Source organism: Epinephelus moara, chromosome 18 (genome assembly GCF_006386435.1).
Source record: "Epinephelus moara isolate mb chromosome 18, YSFRI_EMoa_1.0, whole genome shotgun sequence".
NCBI classification, from domain to species: domain Eukaryota; kingdom Metazoa; phylum Chordata; class Actinopteri; order Perciformes; family Serranidae; genus Epinephelus; species Epinephelus moara.
This window is the reverse complement of record NC_065523.1, coordinates 31,318,679-31,342,448: the sequence shown is the minus strand read 5'-3', so window position 1 is coordinate 31,342,448 and position 23,770 is coordinate 31,318,679. Positions and strand designations below refer to the sequence as shown.

Here is a 23,770-nt window from a genome sequence, read left to right as displayed (position 1 = left end):
TGGGAACATTGGACCCCAGGGACATAGGAACTTGGAAACATAGGAACTAAGGAGCATAGAACCCTGGGAACATATGACCTTGGGAACATATGACCTTGGGACTATAGGACTCTGAGAATATACAAACTTGGGAATATAGGACCCTGGGGACATAGGAACTTGGGAACATAGGACCCTGGGGACATAGGAACTTGGGAACATAGGAACTTAGGAGCATAGAACCCTGGGAACATATGATCTTGGTAACCTACGACCCTGGGAACATAGGACCTTGGGAACATAGGACCCTAGGGACATATGAACTTGGGACTATGGATCTCTGAGAACATACCAACTTGGGAACATAGGACCCTGGGGACATAGGAACTTGGGAACATAGGAACTTAGGAGCATAGAACCCTAGGAACAAATGACCTTGGTAACCTACGACCCTACATAGGACCATGGGAACATAGGACCCTAGGAACATATGAACTTGGGACTATGGATCTCTGAGAACATACCAACTTGGGAACATAGGACCCTGGGGACATAGGAACTTGGGAACATAGGAACTTAGGAGCATAGAACGGACATAGGAACTTGGGAACATAGGAACTTAGGAGCATAGAACCCTAGGAACAAATAACCTTGGTAACCTACGACCCTACATAGGACCATGGGAACATAGGACCCTAGGAACATATGAACTTGGGACTACAGAACTCTGAGAACATACCAACTTGGTAACTTACGATCCTGGGAACATATGACCTTGGTAACTTACGACCCAGGGAACATAGGACCTTGGTAACTTACGATCCTGGGAACATATGACCTTGGTAACTTACGACCCTGGGAACATAGGACCTTGGTAACTTACGACCCTGGGAACATAGGACCTTGGTAACTTACGACCCTCGGAACATATGACCTTGGTAAATTACGATCCTGGGATCATAGGACCTTGGTAACTTACGACCCTGGGATCATAGGACCTTGGTAACTTATGACCCTGGGAACATATGACCTTGGTAACTTATGACCCTGGGAACATATGACCTTGGTAACTTACGACCGTGGGAACATAGATATGCTCCTGTAAAAATTACTAAAGAGGCACCTTCCTGTCCATGTTTTTCATTTTTCATTGTTTGTATTTTGTAACATAGTAAATAATTAGGCTGTATGTTCATAGATTTGTACTTTAGATCTTAGTTCCTTTCAAGTCAAAAGTCTACTATTATTTACAAAAACTTAGATCCTGTCCCTGAACTAGCAGTAGCCCCTGCTGTCAAATTTTATTTACACGTATACGTCGCTACATAACCGCTGTTATTATACAGGCATCTTTTTCGATCCATACTTGCTTTGCATTCTTGGCAGGATTTGAACTTCAGGTGTGATCTTAAAGACAAAAAGGTTGGGGCGTCGGTGGCTTAGTGGCCCAGGTTTGACTCCAGCCTGTGGCCCTTTGCTGCATGTCACTCCCTCTCTCTCTCCCCTTCATGCTTAACTGTCCTATCAATTAAAGGCAAAATGGCCAAAAAAATAAAATATATATATATATATCAAAGACAAAAAGGTGAAAGTATGGTCAGTTTTGAGCATCTTAAAGACAGCACTATACATATGCTGAGGGACAGAAACATCAACTATGACTAGAAGATAAAAAGGCTGTAACTGCCCCCCACGTTTATCTCAAGGTGAGGCAAAGGAACTTGAGGACATCAACCTGTAATACAAGATTAAAAATTGCAAAGGTGTGCCAGTGAAGTTAGTATGAGCTTCACGTTGTTGCTGCCTTATGCTATGTAGAGCAACAGGTTTAGATGTACGTACAATTTATCACGCTCCTCTAAAACAACTGGCTGAAATAGTAATGACGATTAGAGAGGGGGCTGAAGTCTTGTTTAACCATTTAGATTTATTTGTAGACATTTCTTATTACACTGACATAAAATACTTTTTTTTACATTAAAACAGTTTGATTCAATGAAACAAAATGCACAGAAGCATACAGTGTAGTATTCTATATGCTGTTACATGTGATTCCATGTATGTTACAGGCATGCAGCGTTATGTGACAACAAACATTAACGAACACTTGGACATTTGGACATAGACAAAAACAATTTCTGCTGCGCAGGCTCCCCTTTAAGAGTTGAGTCATCTGACCATCTTTAGTAACGCCATGTGAAAACTCTCCACTTTAAAATTCTTACATGTGTATTAGAAAAATGTATGACATCATCCCAACCCCTCACTTATCAACAAGGCACTTATTTCTCAGCTACTGTGGTGGACCTGTTCACTGGCTCTCTCTACAAGACTGGTCAGACTGGGCAGCTCCCAGTTGTTTGAATTAAGAAAGCAGCAGCTTACATGTTCACAGGTCTTTTCTAACAGCGTGATCTCATCCCCACTCGTCATATTTTGACACCTGGGCAGAAGCCCCCAGGCTTTTGCGCTGTATCTTGACGCAGAGTGGGTCAGCGGTAAGTCATGTGAGTCGATTGACGTGACTAAGAAAGAGCTGGGTGTTTGGTTTAGGCAACAAAATTACTTGGATAGGGTTAGGAAAAGATCGTGGTTGACAGTCACGTGACAAAATAACTCAAGGTTGATCTCTAGGGGGCTTTCATATTAGGGACTCAGGTCAGTATCCAAGTAAACTTGTCTTCTTCTCCAGTTCTTTTGATTTGTGTGAATGCTGAGTACCGTACCCAAGCATGGTACCCCAATCTGTGCCTGAGTCCACTTAAAAAGATGGTCGAATCAATCGTACCTAGTATGAAAACATCCTTAATCTCACATGGGACACAAACACTGGTCTCCTGGGTCAAGTCCTACACTTGCTGGACCCGTCCACCTCCCCTCCCACCTGCCCTGAGCTGCTCTGAACATATAATAATGACACTAATAAGTTCACACTGGAGTTGACTGAAAGACTGACACAGAGGGCCACTGAATAAGCAGCTTTTTTATGCCCTGGGTGTGAGAGCAGGCTGTTACTAATGTGTTTGTAGCTGGTTTGTAATGAAATTAAAGTGCTGGTTCACTTCCATTTATGTTATTTAATGTAACGCAGGTGATCAGTGAGATAGAGCGTGCATGCTCAACGTGGCCTTCATTAGTAAACAGCTAAAATAAATTAAAATAAATAACAACTCATCAGTCCCCAGCCCATTCACACAGCCACTCCTGACACTGCCTCCTCTGCTCCTCACTCTCCTCCTTAGTCCTCTGTTCCCGCAGTCCTTTCCTCCTCTCCTCCTCCCTTCTCGCCTTCTCTCTCTTCTCCTCTTTGATCTTCCTGTCCTCCTCCACCTTTTGCTCCAGCAGCACCTCCACAGTGGCCGCCAGTGTCCTTAATGAGCGCTGCGGGAGCCACTTGGTATCTTCCGCGGGGAGAAAGGGGTCTCCAGCAGTGACCAGCAGGGGCTCAGGTTCAAGGGGAATGCGCAGGAGGTGGGCGTGCAGCATCATGCGGTAGGGAGCATCGTCTGCTCCCGAGCTGTAGGTGAAGTCTCCGACAATGGGGTGGCCTATTGCGCTGCAGTGGACCCTCAACTGGTGGGTTCGGCCTGAGGGGAAAAGGAGGCAGAAGGGAGAAAGACTTTTCACAGCTGTGCCAGAGGATTTTCATGGATTACACAAGGTATCTCAAAGTCAACTATAATAACATGGCAAGGAAAGATTAAGAGAAACTCTATCAATGTTAAATATAAATACAAATATATTCCATTGTCTGGCAAGTTTTCAAATTAAAAATTTCAAGATGAACACTCAAGATTAGAGTCACAAATTCAGTATCCAACCAATCGTCTCCCCTTCTGTTTCTGAGTATGACACTCAATAATGGCCAGAGAGGCATTTTTGCAGAACATTATGATGTCACAGTGAGGTTGACCTTTGACCTTTTGGACAGAAAATATAATTACTTTAGTATTTTATGCTATCAGACATTTGTGGGATTTTTTTTCATATTTTATGTACGAATTCTTGGCTAAAAACATTTTTGGTAAGGTCACAGTAGCCTTGACCTTTAACCACTAAAATCAAATTAGTACATCTCTAAATCAAGTTGGACGTTTGTGCCGAATTTGAGTAAATTCCCTTTAAGAGTTCTTGAGATGTTGTGTTCACAAGAATGACACAGGCGAGGTCACAGTGACCTTGATCTTTGACCACCAAATTTGAGGAAATTTTCCTAAAGGCCTTGTTGAGATATCAAAATCACAAGAATGAGACAGTCACAAGATCCTGATGACCATGACTTTTAACCACCAAAATCTAACCAGTTCATCCTTGAGTCCAGTGGACGTTTATCCCAAAGTTGAAGAAATTTCTTCAGGGCCTTCTTGAGATATCGTTTTCATGAGATGGGAAGTATGGAGGTACGGACAACCCGAAAACATCTGCCTTGGCATATGTTTTTAGGCGTCTGCGCCAGCACATGAAAACTTGACGAGTGTTTCCAAAATATAAACTGTCCAGATAATATTTTTTAAATTAGGTGACAAGACAAATCCTTCAATTCCCGTATATAAAAAGAAGCAAATGAGTGTTGTTACCAGTGAGTGGCTGCAGTAGAACCTTGGTGACAGGGTCTCCATCGTACAACCCGTACTCCAACACTGTCAGCTCAGTTTGGCATGGCTTGGGGTTCTCACAACCTGAAGAGAGAAGGAGGGGAGGGATCAACAAGAAACACTAAAAGTAAAAAGTCTGTAGTCATCTATCCACTGAACTTCCTGGAAAATCCTATGCAAATGTTTTAAAATGTAAAACAAGAAAAACAATAAGGCGCTTTCCCATCAGCCTGGTTAGGTTGAATTTAATGCAGTGCAAGCCAACTCAGGTTCATGTACCTTCTGTTCCCTCAATACACATCATGTGTGTTTTTCCCTCTGAGGAGTTCTTGCCAATGGAGAAATCCAAAGTTTGTGTCTCTTCTTCCACCCAGCCACGTACCTGGGGAAGCAAAATAAATTGGATAACATTTTATTTCCTTGCTGTTAAAACACAAAGAGAAGAGTGGGTAAGAAAAGAGAGACATATTTTCCTAAAAGACATATGGTACAGTAATAACTCTGTTGTGTGCATGTGTGTCATTGTGTTTCATACCAGAGCGAGGTACGCTTTGGTGACAGTGCGGTCCTTGAAGCAGCGGTAAGCACGGCCAGCAGCAGCCTTGTTGAGGGCAACACACAGAGCCCCACTTGTGGAGAAATCCAACTGATGACAGAACCTGTTGAGGGAAGTGAAACACGTTGACACTATTCCTTTTTTATTACCGTGATGCATGTGAATAGATGTACTCAGTGTGATTCTGACCTGAACCCATAGTAGGTGCTGGGATCTGCCAGCTGAGGGAAGCGGTGTCGAAGCTGCGCCTGCACGGTGTGTTTCTCGTACCACATCTTGCTGTCAATGCGGATGTCCCAGTGCTTGTCTACCACGATGAAGTCATCGCTCTGGTACAGCACACGCAGGCTCTCCAGGCTGGCAGGCTCGGTGGTCATCATGTGCAGCATTTAACTGATACAACGCCAACAGCCCTGCAGAGACAAGGTTGTTATCTTGATATCTCACTTTGTCATTTTATTGAAATCACAAATACAACTACTTGTTATGGACAATGCCTCCTAACATTTATATTATTGCATTACATAACTGATGCCTTGGTGAGTAGGCAGCACTTCATGTTATAGCTGGTCGACATGGAGCCAATTTGAATTACTTTATACACTGTTTAATGTGTCTTAAACTGATCATCATCACTATGCAGAGTAACAAAGTTCTAACAAATGTAGGTGTTGTGTGACATGTGGAATAAAAACAAGCATTAAAGGGAAACATTCCAATAAGGTACCTAAATGTGTATTCAAGTATTTTCTTTGACTAAATGTAACTGGTTCAAGCTCAGTAGTAAACCTACTCAGCATTAATTGAAGTGAATATCTCAACCACAGTGCTGCAACATGTTGACATGTGTAAGACTGTAAGAAGACCAGTACACAGCAGTCTGTCCTGTGTCTGAGGTTGTCTTCCTGTCTAAATATCCCGTCGTGACACCATCTCTGCTACTGGTGCTCAGAAAAATCTGGTAAACAACTTTTTGGGGAGGTGGCAGCAAAGGATGCTCTGGTTAGCATGTTAGCACCGGTGGTTTGCTAGCTACTGTATGCTAACACCATGAGATAACTAGCTATTTGTTAGCGTCATTATGCTGTGACTGCTTTGAGAACTTACCTCGGATAAATAGCGAAGACTAATGTGTGGTATATTTCTTCGACATGCCCAAAATAAGTGTACATCTATAGAGAAACACAGATGTAAACACACAACCACAAGTCGTGCGCAGCCTCTTCTTCTTCTTCTTTGGTTGTTATGGTGGAAAGTGTACAGCGCCATCTACTGTACTGGAGTGCAATAACATGGTGGCTCTGAGTCCCAGCTGAGGTCAGTCTCAAACCAAAAAAGCAGGATTTTTGAGCTGTATGGAGAAACTTGCAAAGTAAAACCTCCTTATTTTTGTTATTTTGTTTTTTGTTTTTATTTGTTTGTTTTTGTGTTACATCAGTCAGTGTTACAGATTTGAGAGGAGTCTGAGTTTTACTCTAGAACGTTATTTAGTAATCCAGCAAACCTGCTTCTTGGTAATGGACCCAGAAAACACTGAAATGTTTTTTATTTGTCGTCATATGATTAGCTCTGTCATGTGACGACACAAAGGTTCACATGGCGCCTTTCTGTGGCCATTTGTTGTCTTTGAGTTTCCCGTAGCTGTGTTTTTCCCTAACATTTTACCCCATGACCTGGTAAAACTTTTAACTAATAGATCTCACAGTTGATTACTTACATTAAGACAATTGTTTTTTATATTAGTTCTCTGAAATTTTATATTTAAATATGAAAATGAACAGTGCCAGATCCCCTAGGCTACTCCTTGTCGCCACATTTACGTATAAGCTTATCATTTTTTTTTTTTTTTTTTTAAAAGTGTCTTATAGGACAATAGGGTTAAGTTATTTATTTATTATTTATTTTTTCTTTAAAGGGACCTTTCCACAGGTGGGGCCCCTCAGCTGCAGCCAGGGCCGTCCACAGAGATTAATAGATTAATATAAATATCAAACAGTGACATGAGGTGCAAGAGTACATGCAAGTACAATAATAAGCAGTGAGTACAAATATGTGATTAAGAGAAAACGACCATCATGAGATAAGGCATTTGGCCTTGGCAGAGGTCTGCGCTCTCCGAGTGCCCTTCTAGTTTCATCTGTTTCCGCTCTGTCAGGACTGATCCAGGTCACTCACACATTATTCATGACGTCCATAATCCCTCACCTCAACCTCTCCTCGACACTTTGATCTGGCAGGGGTCAGCGGCTCTGATGACACGCTCCATCCAGCATTGTGAACATGTGGTATTTGAGATAATGAAATGCTGCTGTGTTTTCTGTTTGACTGATTTCTGGTTCTTGTCTGAGCAGTAAATGATGATGAAACTCTGCCCCAATAGTTCCAGGGTCATCGGAGAGTAGTGACCCCGGTGCAGTGACATTTGGAGACAGAGATAGTGGGTCGAATTTAGAATCTCAGCCAAAATGCAGGTGAAGTTTCTAAGTTTCGGAAATCTGATTGGCCACTCCTGGTGCCCCACCAGAAGGTATAGGTAGGCCATTTGTTTTGTGAGTTAAGACAAGAATTACAGCTATAAAATATATTGGTTTTTTTTATCGCCAGTGTGATGTCAACCTGCACGATAAACACATTAGGACAGAATTACGCTCAATTTTTTGACTGAGTTGAAAGAGAGTCAGTAGAAAACCCCACTTTAAAATGTCATTTTTATTTTATCTTATTTATTTTTTTGGCACCTCTTCTGATCAGTTCAGTGTTGAATTTGTTCAGTAAAAGAATTCTGAAAATAATTTCCTTTAATTTTTTAAATTCAACAAGCCATTGGCTTGCTTTCTCATTCAGAAACAACCCAATAGCCAGAATAAATGTTGGCACTGTACAAACCACAGATATGTTATATTTGTACGTTATTATGTAGGAGATACGTTAAAACTTTATGTTTCTTTCCAGCAGCAAACTGTGAGACTGAAAAAATAAGGAAATGGTTAAGTGCCAAAAACTGCAGTTCATCTAATGGCCACTTGGGGCTGGCTCCAAAACTGAATAAATCCCAATAGACCCCAGTGTTAAAATACCCAACTTTACAGCAGAAATAAACATGTTTACAGCCTGGTACAAAAAATAATTTTGGTCTTGATAGCTAATTTCTCTGTTCATGTCACCCATTCACATATTATTAAGGCTTAAAGTTATGCAGCTTGTCACATATTGAAGTTTGGTCATGGACTTTCCACATCCAGATACAACGTGCAAGGCACCCTGGGTGTGTTGGTCAAGTCAAGTTCTGCCTGTTATATGCGTTGTTGCATTGTCTTCTTTCAAAATACACTTCTGTTTTCACAAGAAATGTAACTTTTACATACAGTCTCTTTCAAAATAAATGCACTACATTGGTACAACAATGCGATTTGATGTTTGTTTTTTTTACTTCAACAACAAAAGCACATGGTTAGGTTTAGGAAAAAAGAACAGGGTTCGGCTTTAGAATCTTACGGGACATCAACGCCGCTCTCTTGGGTGAAAGTCGATGTTTATTGGACCCATCCACCACCCCTTCCACCCACCCCACTTGGACTTTCGCCATCTTATCTTTCGTTCGTGTCCTGCCATGTTTCGCCCTGATGCCGCCAAGCGCCCTTAAACCATCATGGCGACCAGCTGTGTATCATGCTGACATTAAAGGACGCCTTTTTTCGTTGGTTTCTGACGCCGCAAGTCACTGCCCAAGTGCCTGATTTCAATGACTTCGGAGTGTTCTTCTACAGCTGTCGGTGAAGTTGTCTTACACAACACAATAACCAAAACAAAAAATGAAAATGTCATCATTTTAGTAAGATTTATGAGAGAGTGTGAAAACACTTTTGCTTATTGCTTAAGGCTACTTGGACTTTTTTACTGACATACATTCAAAGCAGAATATGTAGAGTTATTTGTTTTTTTCATACTGACAATGAGAGTCAGACTCGAGGCAAAAAAAAGGACCAAAATGTCAATATAAACTTTTCACTCTGCTCCTCCAGCATCATTATCTTCTGTATTTTCAGTATGCTCCAAACACTAATAATTTTCCCGCACTAATTCCATCACACGGTGACCTCCTAATAGCTCGTGGCTAACACGTTATTAGCAAAGTGCTGATTGTTTGGAACAGACTGTGCTGGATGAATAAAGTGCAGCTCTTTCATTAAGTAATCCCCAAACACAGACAGGTATGAATCTGTTTTCAGCTAAGAAGATCAAGAATTATTATATAATTGGAATTTCATAACCCAATCTGCTTTCCACTGCGTGTGTGTGTGTGTGTGTGTGTGTGTTTGTGTGTGTGTGTGTGTGTGTGTGTGTCAATGAGACAGGTGTTTCTACAGAACAGGATTCACATGTGGGGTCATGTCTCTAATGTCGGGTTTCTGGTTATTGTTATGTAACGCTTCAGAGCAAATCGTCTTAGGTTTGAGTGGCAGATTGGCAGGTTTACCTGGGCGTGCACTGTGACAAGAAAGCATTACACACACACACACACACACACACACACACACACACACACACACAAACAGATGCACGTGGCATCACACAGTTTGAGTGGAAATCGCAAATGTTTTGGTCAGACGTCGGAGACTACAAAGCAGAGAGAGGCTTCGCTGACACATAAAAGACGGATATATTAGTTTTCCTTGCTTCAAAACTGGATTTTCTTTTTCTCTTTTGACTATAAAATCACAACCATTAATTGGAAATATTGCCAAATTTTAATGTTACATCTTTTCTGCTGGGCTCTGTGAATGAAAATCTACCTGGATGATATCTGCCTCTCCATCTTGGATTTATCCTCCGCTCTCTTTGGATCTTTTGGGGAGTTTAAAAGCTTGAAACAAACTGGATAAAAGTGCCTCCAACAACAGCTCTGTCTCAAACCCCAGAGGTGTGAGTATTTGTGTGTCTGGATGCAGCCATTTTATGCAGAGAAAACACCAGCTGGATCATTGAAAGTGCACGTGTGACCTTACAAACTGTGCACAACCTCTTCTAGCCCTTGCATTTACTCCTCCTTCACCTTGCCACATCAGTACAGTTGTGACCTGTCTGCACACGATGGAGAACAAGTCATTCCTGCAGGCTCGCTGTGACGAGCCCATAATGACATCAGACTGGGGCATCCCTCTGCTGCTGGCTCTACTGCTCCTGGCGTTGATCTACGCCTTCCTGTACCTGCCGGCCACCGCCCAGCGAGCCCTGCTGGAGCAGGCGCTCAGCAGCAACAACACAACCACGGCGGTGACCACAGCCGGCAAGGAGGACTGGCTCACAGATGAGTAGGACAGACGACAAACAGACGGACAAAGAGGTTTATCAGTGGACATGTGGACATGTGACAGCAGAGCGCTCTGTCCTTGAGTAGATTGTGTGGATTATACTGCTCTGAAGTGTTGTTACTGTCCTGTGGGATAAAATGACAGTTTGAAGCAGACTGATTGAATTACCCTGCAGATGTTACTGACTGAATGGAAGGACAAATGTACGGGGGATAAAACATGTCTTAAAGCATGACTATATGTTGACAGAAGACAAGTTTTATGACTGGTTTTTACCGTTGTTGATGGCCACTAGAGGTTTAGAGAGATTTAAAACATAGCTCGCAGTGGACCTGAACTCATCGGACTGCATTTACTCTTCGATGTACTGTGACTTTTTCTTGCGCACTGGCACTTCTAACAAGCTGCTGCCATCATCATGCCCTCTCCATGTCAGGTTCTCTGGGAGATTCATAATAACATAAACTGCATTACCCAGCTTCTTAAGCCAGATCCTTTCATTCATTCATATTTCGGATCCGCTCATCCTGTTAGGAGTTGCGGATGTGCTGGAGCCTATACCAGCTGACATTGGGTGAGAGGCAGGGTACACCCTGGACGGGTCACCAGACTATCACAGGGCTGACACGTAGAGAGAGTCCATCTTTGGACTGTGGGAGGAAGCTGGAGTACCTGGAAAAAACCCACGCTGACACAGGGAGAACATGGAAGCCATGCCATCGCTGTATGTTAGCAAATGCTGGGAGCAACTTGCTAACAGTAGTGCCACTCTTAGCAAGAAACATCCTGTTGCTGTAACATTAGCATCGGCAAAACCACCTGCAGCTGACCCCTAGTGATCAGAAGTGTCATTCACTTGCCACTAGCAAAGCTACTCATGAAGCGGTTCTGTAAATTAGGGCAGTACTGACACTGATTGTTTTCCACTTCGAGCACTGATTAAAAACGACTTGAGAGTCCTTTAAGGAGGTCCCATTGTCCTACGCTGTTTCAAAGATAAAACAAAACTAGAACACACACACAAATACACTCAGGAAAAGTCTGATGTTTTTGCAGCGTTAGAGGAGAAGACTGATACCACTGTCATGTGGGTTTGTCGGGTCAATCTTCTCTTCTAACTCTCGTCAAGAAAGGGAGTAAGCATATTCACAACATTTCTCCAAAGTACTGCTTTAAAACTTTAAGATATGGTGTTGATACAAGTGGACGTGTGACATCAGAGAGTTCTGCCTTTGTGTAGATTCTGTAGATTATCCTTCTTTATAATCACATTTCAATATGAGCCACATTTTGTCTTTTGAAGAGAAACATATTGATCTGCTAAACTGGTGGACTGGGTTTATCGGTTTGAATTCTAATGAGTTCAGATTCTGTCAGCTTTCTATGAACTCTACTGTCTTTCAAAAACGACCAGGATTTGCTTCTAGTTTTAGTATTGTGACTGATACTGGGGGATATTTTACCTCTTTGAATCAACTAAAAGATTTGCACAAACTTCTGTATCTTGAAACAGAGTGAGAATATGTGTGCTGTACGGCTGTGATGATAATACCTTTAAGGTTATTTCAGGCTGTAGCCTGAGGAGACACAGTGAGTCATTTAACAGGTCACCACAGTGTTTCACACAATGAGAAGAGTGTTACAGTATTATTGTTTCTTTAGTTCAGAGTGGGAGTGTTGCTCTCTTATATGTCTTGGTAGAGGATTTACAAAACCATCTCACTGATTTAGATGTGAATCTCTTGATTGTTGGATCGGAAAAAAAGGACATTTATGTGTGTAACATTTACTGACATACATACTGTGTGGTCATGTTTTAAACCAACTGAAGCATGTAATATAATAAAACTTACTGTTCATAAAATATCTGCTAGTATACTTTATTCAAGTGTCATCAGAAAGAAAAGAAAGATTGCACTTTTATTTCAGTTAACCCTCTGAGGCCTGACAGCAAATTGATTTATTATTATTATTTATTTGATTTCTTGGGGAAACATGGGAAAAAGGCAGTGAGCAACGAAAGATGAAAAAAATGAAAAATAACCCAAAATATAGACAGGAAATGAGTGAAAAGAGAAAATTAAAAATAAGAAAATTAGTAAAAAGAAAAAAAAAAATCAAACAAACAAGGAAATGACCTGGGAGGAGCGCCTGGGAATTACAATAATAGAACATAATTAAATGTAATAATAACAATAATAATTGTAATAATAACTATTATTATTATTATTATTATTATAGCTTTTCCCTAGCTTTAAAACATTTAATTTAATTTGATTTAATCTTTTTATTTTTTATTCTATTTTACTTTATTTTACTTTATTTTAGTATTTTTTTTTAATTTATTTTATTTCATTTTATTTTACTTTACTTTGTTTTATTTTATTTTATTTATTCTATTTTATTTAATTTTACTTAACTGCATTTTACTTTATTTTGTTTTATTATATTTGATTTTATTTAACTTCACTGCACTTTATTTTATTTCATTTTATTTTATTTTTTATTTTATTTTACTTTGCTTTTCTGTTCTATTTTATTTTACTTTATTATTTTATTTTATTTTATTTTACTGCATTTTACTTTATTCTATTTCATTTTTTAAAATTTTACTTTACTTTATTTTTCTATTCTATTTTATTTTTATTTTACTTTACTGCACTTTACTTTATTCTATTTCATTTTTTTTAAATTTTACTTTATTTTTCTATTCTATTTTATTTTTATTTTACTTTACTTGACTTGACTTTATTTTATTTTTTGCAATTTCACCAAGTTGCTCATTGCCTTTCCCCTTTGTTTCTGAAAGAAATAACACCAATTAGTTCAGAGTTCAAAGGTTTAAATACTTGCGAAAGGCGTCTGAAAGCAGCACAAGAACAGTGATGTTGCTCCAGGTTTCAAAGAGTCAGTGGACAACAAAAAATGTTGGATTCTTACAGGAAAAGTTCGACATTTGGGGAAATACACTTAGTCACTTTGTTGCCGAGAGTTAGTTGAGGAGATTGAAACCACTGTTATGTCTGTATGGTAAATATGAAGACACTGCCAGCTGGTTAGCTTAGCTTAGCTTAGCATAAAGATGAAACAGATGGAAATAGCTGGCTAAAAGTAACAGAATACACCTGCTGTCAACTCTAAAGCTAATTAACATGTTATTTCTTCCTTCTTTTATCAGTAATAAGCACTTGGACTGCTTCATGTGCATGCAGGACAAATATTTCAAAAGAGGCGTCCCACTTTGCTGTTTGAATTGCCTTTATTAAAAGATACAGGATATTAGATTTGACACCAATATTTGAGGATGCAGCACTTGGTCGGTACAGGCTGGGGCATTAAACACAGACAGCCGTTTCCAGCTGGTCTGTGCCTTTAAAAATATCCCTGTAAATAACTGTATCTGCAGTATATGGCAATCATTGACATCTGGATATTGCGTCAGTATCTTTTTTTTTTTTAATCACATTAAATTTTACAATAAAGTCGTAAAAAAGGAAGAGAGAATCTTGCTAAACCATGCAACACCCAACAAGCCAACATTTACAGTTAGTCTTAGATCACGACGAGTTCAAATGGAGTTTCAATGTTCAATATGTTCAGCAACAATGACACTATCATATCCAAAGACTCAACACAATAATATTTCTTTTTTTTTTCTTAAAGGGAATCGATTCATCCCTTGATATACTTCTCAGACAGCACTCCATCGTTCAGCTACCATCTTAAAATGTTTCATTGAGCGGATCGTATTCACACCTTGTGTCCTTGGAATATGAGAGAGGTTTAGAAAGGGAAACTTTTCATTTTCACTGGATGAGTAGTATCAAATCCTACGGTACATACATGCATCTCTTTCTACATTATGCACAGTTCAGTTACAGTCTTTAATTGGTCTGCTGTTACGAAACGCTCCACAAAGACTTGAGAAAACTGGTGTTTGGAAAGAAAACTGCGATGTTAAAATACACCATGTCTGAGTTTGAGAAAACACAGGTCAAAAATGCAGGTTGTGCACGTTGTGAGAGGAGGTGATTCATCATTTCACCCCAGTTTATTAATGATTTAAAACGACAATACTGGGATATTTAGAGGGTAATCTTGCTAGAGGTTTCTAAAACATCTATTTTTACTTCCTGTATAATTGATGATGTTACTTCCTGCAAGTTTGTAATTACAAAAACAGACAAAACAGACCAGATTGTGTCACTCCTATTTTTATTCTTTGTCGTACCTCTATTTGGGGGATAGTTATGTTTTAAGTTTTGGAACTACAGTCTTCATAATGCCTTGTAAACAGGAAGTATAATGTCACCATGAGATCAGGGAGTTATGGGGTGGGTTTGACGCCCTTTTTTAGCACCATAAAAATACGCCAAATTAGTTCTGAGCACTACCTGTTTGAAGTGTACCCACAGATGTACGGACAAATATCACTAGATCACTTTGATACTGAAGTAAAATTAAAAGCATGATGATTTTTCAGGAAAGATCTTGAGTTGAAATTAACATTTTCTTCCTATGATATTTTAAAAGTAGATTTTTTAGCAATGGACATCAGAGATAATGATACCCTGGGGATCCTGTAGTCGCACTGGATCTAAAAAAAATACGGATTATTTCTGTGTGTCCAGATGTGACTGAGTTATGACTGAGAGGAGTGTGCATTTTGACGCTAAGAGTACAAACATGGTCCATGCAAGTATATGAGAACTCAAATGACAGCATTTCGTGCATCCCTCAATGTGCGCTCTTACCCACTGGTGGATATACAAATGTCCGTCATTGTGGGGCCAACGTGGAGCTAATAGCAACAACAAACATGGCGCCTGTGGAGGAAGGTGCTTCCCTGTCTAAAGAGACTTCATGTTCAGCTAGAGGTGGTGGTTGTTTGAGCGGAAGTAAAACATAAGGGGTCAGCTTTCTCTTGTTATTTCATGCTATAGCGCCCCTGTGCGTAAGTTCAATCAGGAAGACTCATCCATTCACAGTTCTCTCCCTCCCACTCCCACTGCTTCCTCTAATCAGCTGACTATGGGTGTTCACTCTTCTAGTTATCCAATCAAACTCCGCCCAGTTCTCTCTCAGCCAATCAGGATGCCACTGCAAAATTTTAAACCTGCTCTCTCCTCTGCTGCTGTCAGCTGTCATTTTAGGCAGAAGTGACACGCCCTCCTCCACCCCGTCCACCTCCAGCCATCGTATCCAGAGTCCAGGACAAGCTGAACAAAGGCTCATTCCTCTACTCATCCATAAAAACAAGTCTCTCATGATTGTATTGATGCAACACTCAGCACTAAGCTTTTTGACTGGACTCACATCAATGTTGGGTAGCTCTAAGTATCTGTACTTGCCTACTTACATGGACCATGTTTGTGCCCTCAGAGTTTTAAGGCCTCCATGAGTTGCTACAGCCTCTGCCGCATCTCACACAGTATTTTTCATATCATGTCGCTCCCTCTGCGGCCTCCTTTACACTGACAACACACCAAGCAGTGACGAAGTGCCATGCGATGTCTATGGAAAGCTGCAGCGGCCGTGTGATTCTGTGGGAAAGTGCTGCTGGACTAAAAGCTGGGCAGACTTTGCAGCAATACCTGCACCTGTACACAGAGTCCTGTGACTGCTGTGACATGTTGATGTATGTTACAAAAGATTTGTTCCTGCCTGAAACACATGAACACGCCTCCTGGCCACAGAAAAATGAGCCGCACTTCCTCACTGCTTGGTGTGTTTTCAGTGTTACTCTTTGATGTTCTGACGTGTATATCCACAGTTCCTACTGAGCATTCACATATTTCAACTCTTTGGGGACGTCTGTTTGACAGCTATTGGATGTTTGTCATTATGCATTGTATGTGTATATCATATTTCCCTTTGTGCCACAAACTGACTTCCTTTTATCGCCTGTTTTTGCTGATACATGAAGGCAGGGTGGGAGAAGGGAAACTGAAAGTAAAAGGAAAGGTAGACTGGTCATCCAGAAAGCTCCGTCGTGTGGACGCCTCTGCATGGACGGGTTATAGATGTAGAAGAATCTTGAAGAAGGCTATAAATGCAGGGACAGAAGGCAGAGAGATGGGGGAGCCCCATCAGGACACCTGCATTAAACAGACAAGAAGAGAAAAAGGAGGAAGAGGAGGAGGAGTAGAGCCTCCTGACTCGGGCTGTCGCGAGGCTGCTCTCGCAGGACGAGATGGAAAAGGGTGAAAGGGAAAGGAAAAGAGGGAGGTGGAGAACAGGAGTGAAAGAAGGGAAGAGATCATCTCTCACGCTCTCTCCCTCTATTCATTCCAGTCCTTGGTGATGTCGAGGTTCCACTCCCAGTCCAAGCAGACGTTCTTGTCGTCGTCGATGAAGCGGGATGTGACCTGATAGTGGCCGCGTGATATCATGCCTTTGGGTGCCTCCTCAACCGGGCATAGAAACTCGATCTCCTCTGCCTTGGGGCCGTAACTTCCCACCATGTACGTCACCTTGTCCACTGCAGGGAGACAGAAAATGGACACTTGGGAGAATGCTACTGACTAATGAGACAAAAAGATGTTTGTGGCTCCAGAGGGAGCTGAGTGAAGTCTAGTAAACTGCCTCGAGTGTCAACATGTTTCAACCAGAGTCTTCATCAGGGTGTAATTTTAGGTCATAAATGTTAACTGTGTTGATGCTGCTTTTCCTCCACTGCAATAATAGATGCACAGCACACATGATGGAGGCTTAGTTGCATCTGAAATCATCTGTTCTTTGGTCAAACTGCAGGGCACAAATGACGAGCATGGACACTGAGTGATGTTCAGTTGCTTCATGTGTTCTTGTCACTTTACATGTGATGGAGGCTGAACTGAACTTACCTGTGATTCCTTTTCTGGAGGTCACATGATAGTACCGCAAGCCAGCAACGATTTCTCTGTTCACCTGCAGACACACACACACACACACAGTTTCATCAGATCTCCAAATCTGTCATTGACTTGTCTGTCAGTTACTGATAAAACTGGCACCTCAAAGTCAGCATAAAACTAGAGTGAAAGAATTCATCAGTCAGTGTGTGGTACATTGTTTCCTCTGTGACTTTTAATCCCTTGTGTGGATACTACATTTCCCACAGTGCAACTTAACAGTTTCTTTTATTACACTGCTCCTGCTGTCTTAATGCCCTCTTCTATCAAACATCCGTCTTCAGATTTTAAAGCAGGCTTTCTACTCAATATTGAAATGTCAAACCTAAAACCGAGATAACAACTCTGGATGACATCAGTATGATGTCATCAGGGCGCATCCTCCAGAGCCACAGATGACATCATACAACCATTTTCACAGGCTGAGCAGTACTTGTAGTGATGACTAAACTCAACTGGTTGGTTGGTTGGATGGGTGGACAGAGATAGATAGATAGATAGATAGATGGATAGATAGATAGATAGATAGATAGATAGATAGATAGATAGATCTACATTTGTCTAATATAAATACCTTTCTTGTATATTGATTTCCATGCTTTTAAGAACATCTCGGGCAAAATGCTCACACACACAGTGAGTGTATGTGAGCATTTTCTTGTTCAAGGTGAGGTTGCATTAAAAAAAAAAGAGCACAGTGAAGCCATCTGTCCAGCAGGTGTCCTCACAGCAGAGCAGAGTCAGTCACTCAGATTTTTGGTCAGTCTCAGCACATCTCTTTCTCCCCACAGAGCCAAGTCCCTCGAGTACTCCCTCTGCCTCTACCCACACACATCACACGCTTTCTTTATAGCTGCATTTTGAGTCCCCAGCTGTACTTCCTGTACACACCCGACTGTGCAGCCACTTTCAGCCCCAACACCATCAAGTCTGCTGACGACACAGCTGTGGTGATGATAATGAAAAGGCCATCCTGAAAGAAGTAGAGGATCTGACCTGCTGGTGTCAGAACAACAACCTACTCCTGAACGCTGGCAAAACTAAGGAGATGATAGTGGAGTTTTGGAGCAGCTGCAAGTACCTCGATATTCACTTGACCTCAGACGCCTGAGGAAGTTCCAGGTATCGCCTCAAATACTGAGGACCTCCTTTTGCCTTAATTTTTGGTGTCATAGATTCAACAAGGTGCTGGAAACATTCCTCAGAGATTTTGGTCCATATTGACATGATGACATCACACAGTTGCTGCAGATTTGTCGGCTGCACATCCACCACATCCCAAAGGTGCTCTATTGGACTGAGATCTGGTGACTGTGGAGGCCACTGGAGTACAGTGAACTCATTGTCATGTTTGAGATGATGTGAGCTTTGTGACATGGTGCGTTATCCTGCTGGAAGTAGCCATCAGAAGATGGGTACACTGTGGTCATAAAGGGATGGACACGGTCAGCAACAATACTCAGGTAGGCTGTGGTGTTTAAACCATGCTCAGTTGGTACTAAGAAAATCTCCCCCACACCATTACACCACCAGCAGCAGCCTGAACCGTTGATACAAGGCAGGATGGATCCATGACGCCAAATTCTGACCCTACCATCTGAATGTGGCAGCAGAAATCCAGACTCATCAGACCAGGCAACGTTTTTCCAATCTTCTATTGTCCAGTTTTGGTGAGCCTGTGTGAACTGTAGCCTCAGATGAGAGATGTTGTGCCGTGCGTGAAAATCCCAGTAAATACTCAGACCAGCCCGTCTGCAGCAGATCGTCTTGATCTACATGTCTAAATGCACTGAGTTGCTGCCATGTGATTGGCTGATTAGCTATTTGTGTTAACAAGCAGGTGAACACGTGTACCTAATAAAGTGGCCGGTGAGTGCATGATCAGGTATTCAGCTTCTCCCTCAGCGTTTACCAGCAGCTCCACTGAGTTTTCCAGATATGATGAACAGCAATGACCACTGAATCGAGTTCCTGGGTCGACCTTGTTGTTTGTTGGTGCATTATTCTTGTGGCTAACGGGGCGAATGTAGAAATACTTAATAATATTTAAAGTTATCATTGTTCCATAAACATCCTTTCTATAGCCTCCGGGTACGCTCTTTCTCTCATGTATAACTGCTCTGCATTTCCTTTCAAAAACGCTTCATCGTCTGCAGTCTGTATTTATTTATAGTGAACATGACATGAGGATGCAGCTTGGGAAATAGCTGCTGTGTGTTTACAGGAGTGCCGAGGGGTTTGTTTGTTACAGAGTGGGAAAAGGAGAGGGAAGATGATGGAGGTGTGAGAAAGTGATGATGATGGTGGGGCAAGGAGAGAAAAGATGAAGATGAAGAGAAGACGGCAAGAAAAAGGAAAAGACGGTGATACAAGGTAGTGGAGAAAGAATACTCAGACATTAATGCAGAGGGGCATTAGAGGGAATGATTAATGGAAAATTATTAAGAGGAAGAAAGACCTACCATAGTTGTGCTTAATATTAAATGTGAACTGGGAGGAATTTGGGGCAGTTACCAATGACAAAATGAAAGCTTTGTACTCACTCAGCTGACAACTTGATGATCACTTCAGTAAATCATTTGGGCAAAAATGAAGCACAAACAGGAGCAGTGGTTGCTTCACTATTGTTGGGCAAGTTACTCTGCTGGATTTTCTACTCTTTTCTTCCTTTCTTATAATTGGAACTGACACAACAGGAGTCAGCAGCAAAGCTAGCAGCTCTGTGAGGCTGTATTTGAGCAACCTGCTATTCAAATCTTAGCCAGAATAAATGTTAGGATTTTAGATCTCTCCAAATCACAGATATGCTACATTTGTACATTACATTTGTAGCTGAGTCAAAAATCGATAATAATAAAAATACTAACTTTATTTGTCGAGCACTTTTGAGCTGAAAGTACAAAGTGTTTTCCAAGGTGAAGAAAATACAAAACAAAAGTGATACTAATAAAACATATGCATATACAAATGCCTACACCAACATATACACTTAAACATGTAAGCAAGCACACATACACACATGGCTGTAAACACATATACTCCCATACACACAATAAAGCCCCTTTTACACTGCCAGAGATTCCACAAATGTTGGGCCATTTTGCCGGCAAGCTGCGAGCGTTTAGACACACAGAACTGGATTGGCGAGTTGATCCGATGTGCCCAATTTTCCGCCTCGTAGGGTAGACATATTGGCAGAACCCTTTTATTTTAAACAGACCGAGGCGGCCTTCCGCAACGGGAGGGGCTGTTGATGACTTGTGGGAGGAGCTGTTGATGACGCCGCACGTGCGACCCACTGGCAGTGGATAAACAGGAAACAGCTGATAGCAGGAATTAGCGAGCAGCTAGTAGCAAGAGGGAAACGCAAACCTGACAGACACTGTAAAGATGAGCAACTGAGGAGACAAAGAATTGCGCGCCCTCCTTGCCCTCGCAAACGAAGAGGCCATTAACCGTCAGATGACGGGGACGGTGAAGAACGGGCCGACTTACGAGAGAATCGCGAATGACTGACCAGCTGCGGCTTCCCTCCCACGTCACTGTTTACGTCCCACGCTGAGCTACACATTTTGTTACTTGCTCACGCCCCCCATTGCCCCGAAAAAGGCACATTCTGTATAAACAAAAGTAGATAGGCGGCATTTTGCTGCACTCCCTGATTTTGTTTTTATACTGCCAATGCTGAAAAAAAGACTGATTGGGCTTTCCTGCAAATTTGCACAATTCCTGTTTAAAAAGGGCTACAGTCTTCTCAACTGTCAGGAAAGGCCAATCTGTAAAAGTAAGTATTCAGATGAGATTTAAAGATGTGAACAGAGACGGCTGGTCTGATGCTCAGACCTGAGGGGCCTGTTTGAAGATATTCCTCAGCTGGTAAAACCAAGACTGGACTATGTTCTTTACATGTTGCCCCTAAATCAAATCACTGTCCAGAATAACACCCAGATTTTTTACACTTGATTTTATGTTCACAGCGAGGGGGCTGACGAGTGGCTGAATTTGTTTTGAGATATGTTCGGGGCCAATGTTAGAACTTCTGTCTTTTTGGAGTTAAGTTTGAAAGAAGTTTTGGGACATCCATCTTTTTATGTCATCTAGGCAACTATAAAGAGAAGCTAATTTTCTGGTGTCGGACGGTATAAAAGGTAGAGCTGTGCATCATCTGCATAGCTATGGAAAGAGATGTGATGACATATTATCTGTCCCTAACGTAACCTGCATGTCTTTGGACTGTGGAAGGAAGCTGGAGAACCCAAAGAAAACCCACGCTAACATGAAGAGAACATGCAAACACAACAGAGAGGAGTCCAAGCCGGAAAATTCATACATGTACCAAAGAGATGAGATATTTCAGTAAAAGCCAAACATTTCAACCTGCTGGTGGCGCTAGAGGAAAAGTCAGGGGGATCAGAAAAGACAGTCGGCTTTGACCTCTGGGGAGTGTCAGCGCAAAATTTCATCTCAATGTATCCAGTAGTTGCTGAGATACCTCAGTCCGGAGCAAAGTGGTGGACTCACTTTATCATCCGTAAAGTCATCCTGCTTGCATGGCAAACAACAAATTTCAAAGGAAGGCTTTCTAATTTTAGAAAAGCTAATCAATCATCAGACTTTGGAAACTAACTCGCTGACATTAGAAAACAAGTTGCCCCTCCGGTATTAATCCTTACTGGCACTATGAAATGAAACAGCACTGAAAAGACTCATTAAATATGATAATGGTCTTGTTTGATATTGTGGTTTAATTGTACAGCACATGGTGGCTTACTCAGCACTGCCTCTCCTCCTACCTCTTTATCATTTACAGTAAATACCTGTTTGTTCTCTCCATCCATACACACAGTAATCCATCTGTGTTGTAAAGTACAGTAGATCTCTCCATCCTTTAATATTCCTCTGTGACTGCATCCATCAGTCTTACCTTGAAGTATATCTTTAGTCTGTACGTCACTCCTTCCTTTAGGGTGAGGGTCTTCTCCTTCAGAGCGCTCAGGTCTCCTGCACAACAACAATAAAACATCACCGATGGTCAGTATGACTCATAATGACATCACCATCTTCAAATGACTCACTGCATGATGACACTGCTGATTATTTTCACATAAATAAAGCAGAACTGCATCAAACCATCTGAAAAAATTGCTCATCTTCATCCCAGAAATGTCTTATAGTTTTTATCAGATAGTATTTATGTGGTTTTTCTTTATCTCCAAACTGTATTTATTGAATATCAAAGCAAATGATGGACAGCATGCGGCATGTTGAGCTTCAATTAAGATTTCAAATAACGATAAATACAGAACAGATGAGAGAAAAAAGGAATATGATTGGCGTAAAGAAACTAAAACAAAATACACTCACAAATTTTGTCATCTATGAGGAATAAAAGGTGGCAAAGTTACTTCAAATAAATTATGTGAAAATACAGAATATGACTCGAAAGCTTTTCATTCTTGGAACTCATGAGCAATGCTTAGTTGAGTTTGATACAATAGCAGCTGGAAAAAAGCAACAGCATGTTTTGGAGCTTAGTGGTATACAATATTTTTAACGTGGCTCACCACATGATAAAATCATTCAAAGGTACGTTCAGTTCAGGGGATTCGGAGCATTTTCCTCTTGTGTTTTTGACTATGTATAACTGAAGTCACACTTCAAAGGTTAACTGTGGTATTTTTCAACCTGGACCCTGTTTTCCCATGTATTTCTGTCTAAAGCCCTGTTTCCACCGAGCAGTACGGTACAGTTCCATTCAGTACGCTTTTTTCCCATTTCACTATGAAAGTTGTGGATGGTACCAATAGAGCTGTTCTATACCGTCCCCATGTTTGGTCCCCCCTCTGTTGGGGTACCTAGCACACAGATCTGGTACTAAAAGGTGGAGCTGTGAACACTGCAGTCTGATTGGTCAATAGAGGACGGTCACTCTGCTCAGGGCTGAGTTGTGGCTGGTTTTGTAATTCCTTTTCATATTGTGGCAAGTTTTACATTAATAAACTAAACTAAAAAAATAAAGCATGTTTAGCAGCAGCTGGAGTCTGAGGGAAAAAAATCTCTTTGAAGGTGGAACATTAACTTGTAATGTTACTCAGTGCATGAGTTGAGGATGTATATGCAGCACACCTTAAATTTTAATATGGCAACTCTGACTATTACTTTGCGCTTGGATTATGTGAACTGCATATATTCTAATCCTCACGTGGAGAAAAAAAGCGTCACAGAGCGTTGTTGCTGTGGGCTCCAGCAACACTAAACCCCTGAGCTTGCCTGAGAAGGCCTAAATGCACACACCTAGTATTCTAAATATCCCATCAGGAGACTCTCACTGTAGCCTGTTTTATTTTGTTCTGAAAATGTCGGCGTGCAGCCTCGTTCTTTGGACGATAAACAAGGTGCAGACTGATAAAGGAGGAAATACAGTGAGTGCTGGAC

General features: G+C 41.3%; 2 protein-coding genes across 5 annotated transcripts in view; both read right to left on the bottom strand.

Annotated features, from left to right (window-relative positions):
• Window positions 1-1,892: 1,892 nt before the first annotated feature.
• Window positions 1,893-6,362, bottom strand: rpusd1 (RNA pseudouridine synthase domain containing 1). The gene is made up of 6 exons (XM_050068332.1): window positions 6,238-6,362; window positions 5,320-5,543; window positions 5,110-5,233; window positions 4,854-4,956; window positions 4,557-4,658; window positions 1,893-3,566 (listed from the first exon to the last, which is right to left on the bottom strand). Exons 2-6 carry the CDS (start codon window positions 5,517-5,519, stop codon window positions 3,154-3,156), a joined length of 942 nt encoding a protein of 313 aa, XP_049924289.1. The 5' UTR covers window positions 5,520-5,543; window positions 6,238-6,362; the 3' UTR covers window positions 1,893-3,153.
• Window positions 6,363-14,084: 7,722 nt separating this feature from the next.
• Window positions 14,085-23,770, bottom strand: part of arhgdig (Rho GDP dissociation inhibitor (GDI) gamma) — a 55,403-nt gene continuing 45,717 nt past the window's right edge. For all 4 annotated transcript variants that reach the window (XM_050068338.1, XM_050068339.1, XM_050068337.1 and 1 more), the window contains 3 exons: window positions 22,260-22,336; window positions 17,288-17,351; window positions 14,085-16,923 (listed from right to left, as the gene is read on the bottom strand). In XM_050068338.1, the coding sequence (XP_049924295.1) occupies window positions 16,724-16,923; window positions 17,288-17,351; window positions 22,260-22,336 (341 nt within the window). In that variant the 3' untranslated portion in view covers window positions 14,085-16,723. The remainder of the gene's footprint in view (window positions 16,924-17,287; window positions 17,352-22,259; window positions 22,337-23,770) is intronic.

Bases quoted from the DNA above. Each gene is read 5' to 3' on its own strand.
- rpusd1 (XM_050068332.1), bottom strand. From the start codon at position 5,519: ATGCTGCACATGATGACCACCGAGCCTGCCAGCCTGGAGAGCCTGCGT. The intron at 4,957-5,109 runs GTATGAAACACA...TTGCTTCCCCAG, and splicing joins CCAAAGCGTACCTCGCTCTG to GTACGTGGCTGGGTGGAAGA. The intron at 4,659-4,853 runs GTACATGAACCT...TTCTCTCTTCAG, and splicing joins GTGTATTGAGGGAACAGAAG to GTTGTGAGAACCCCAAGCCA.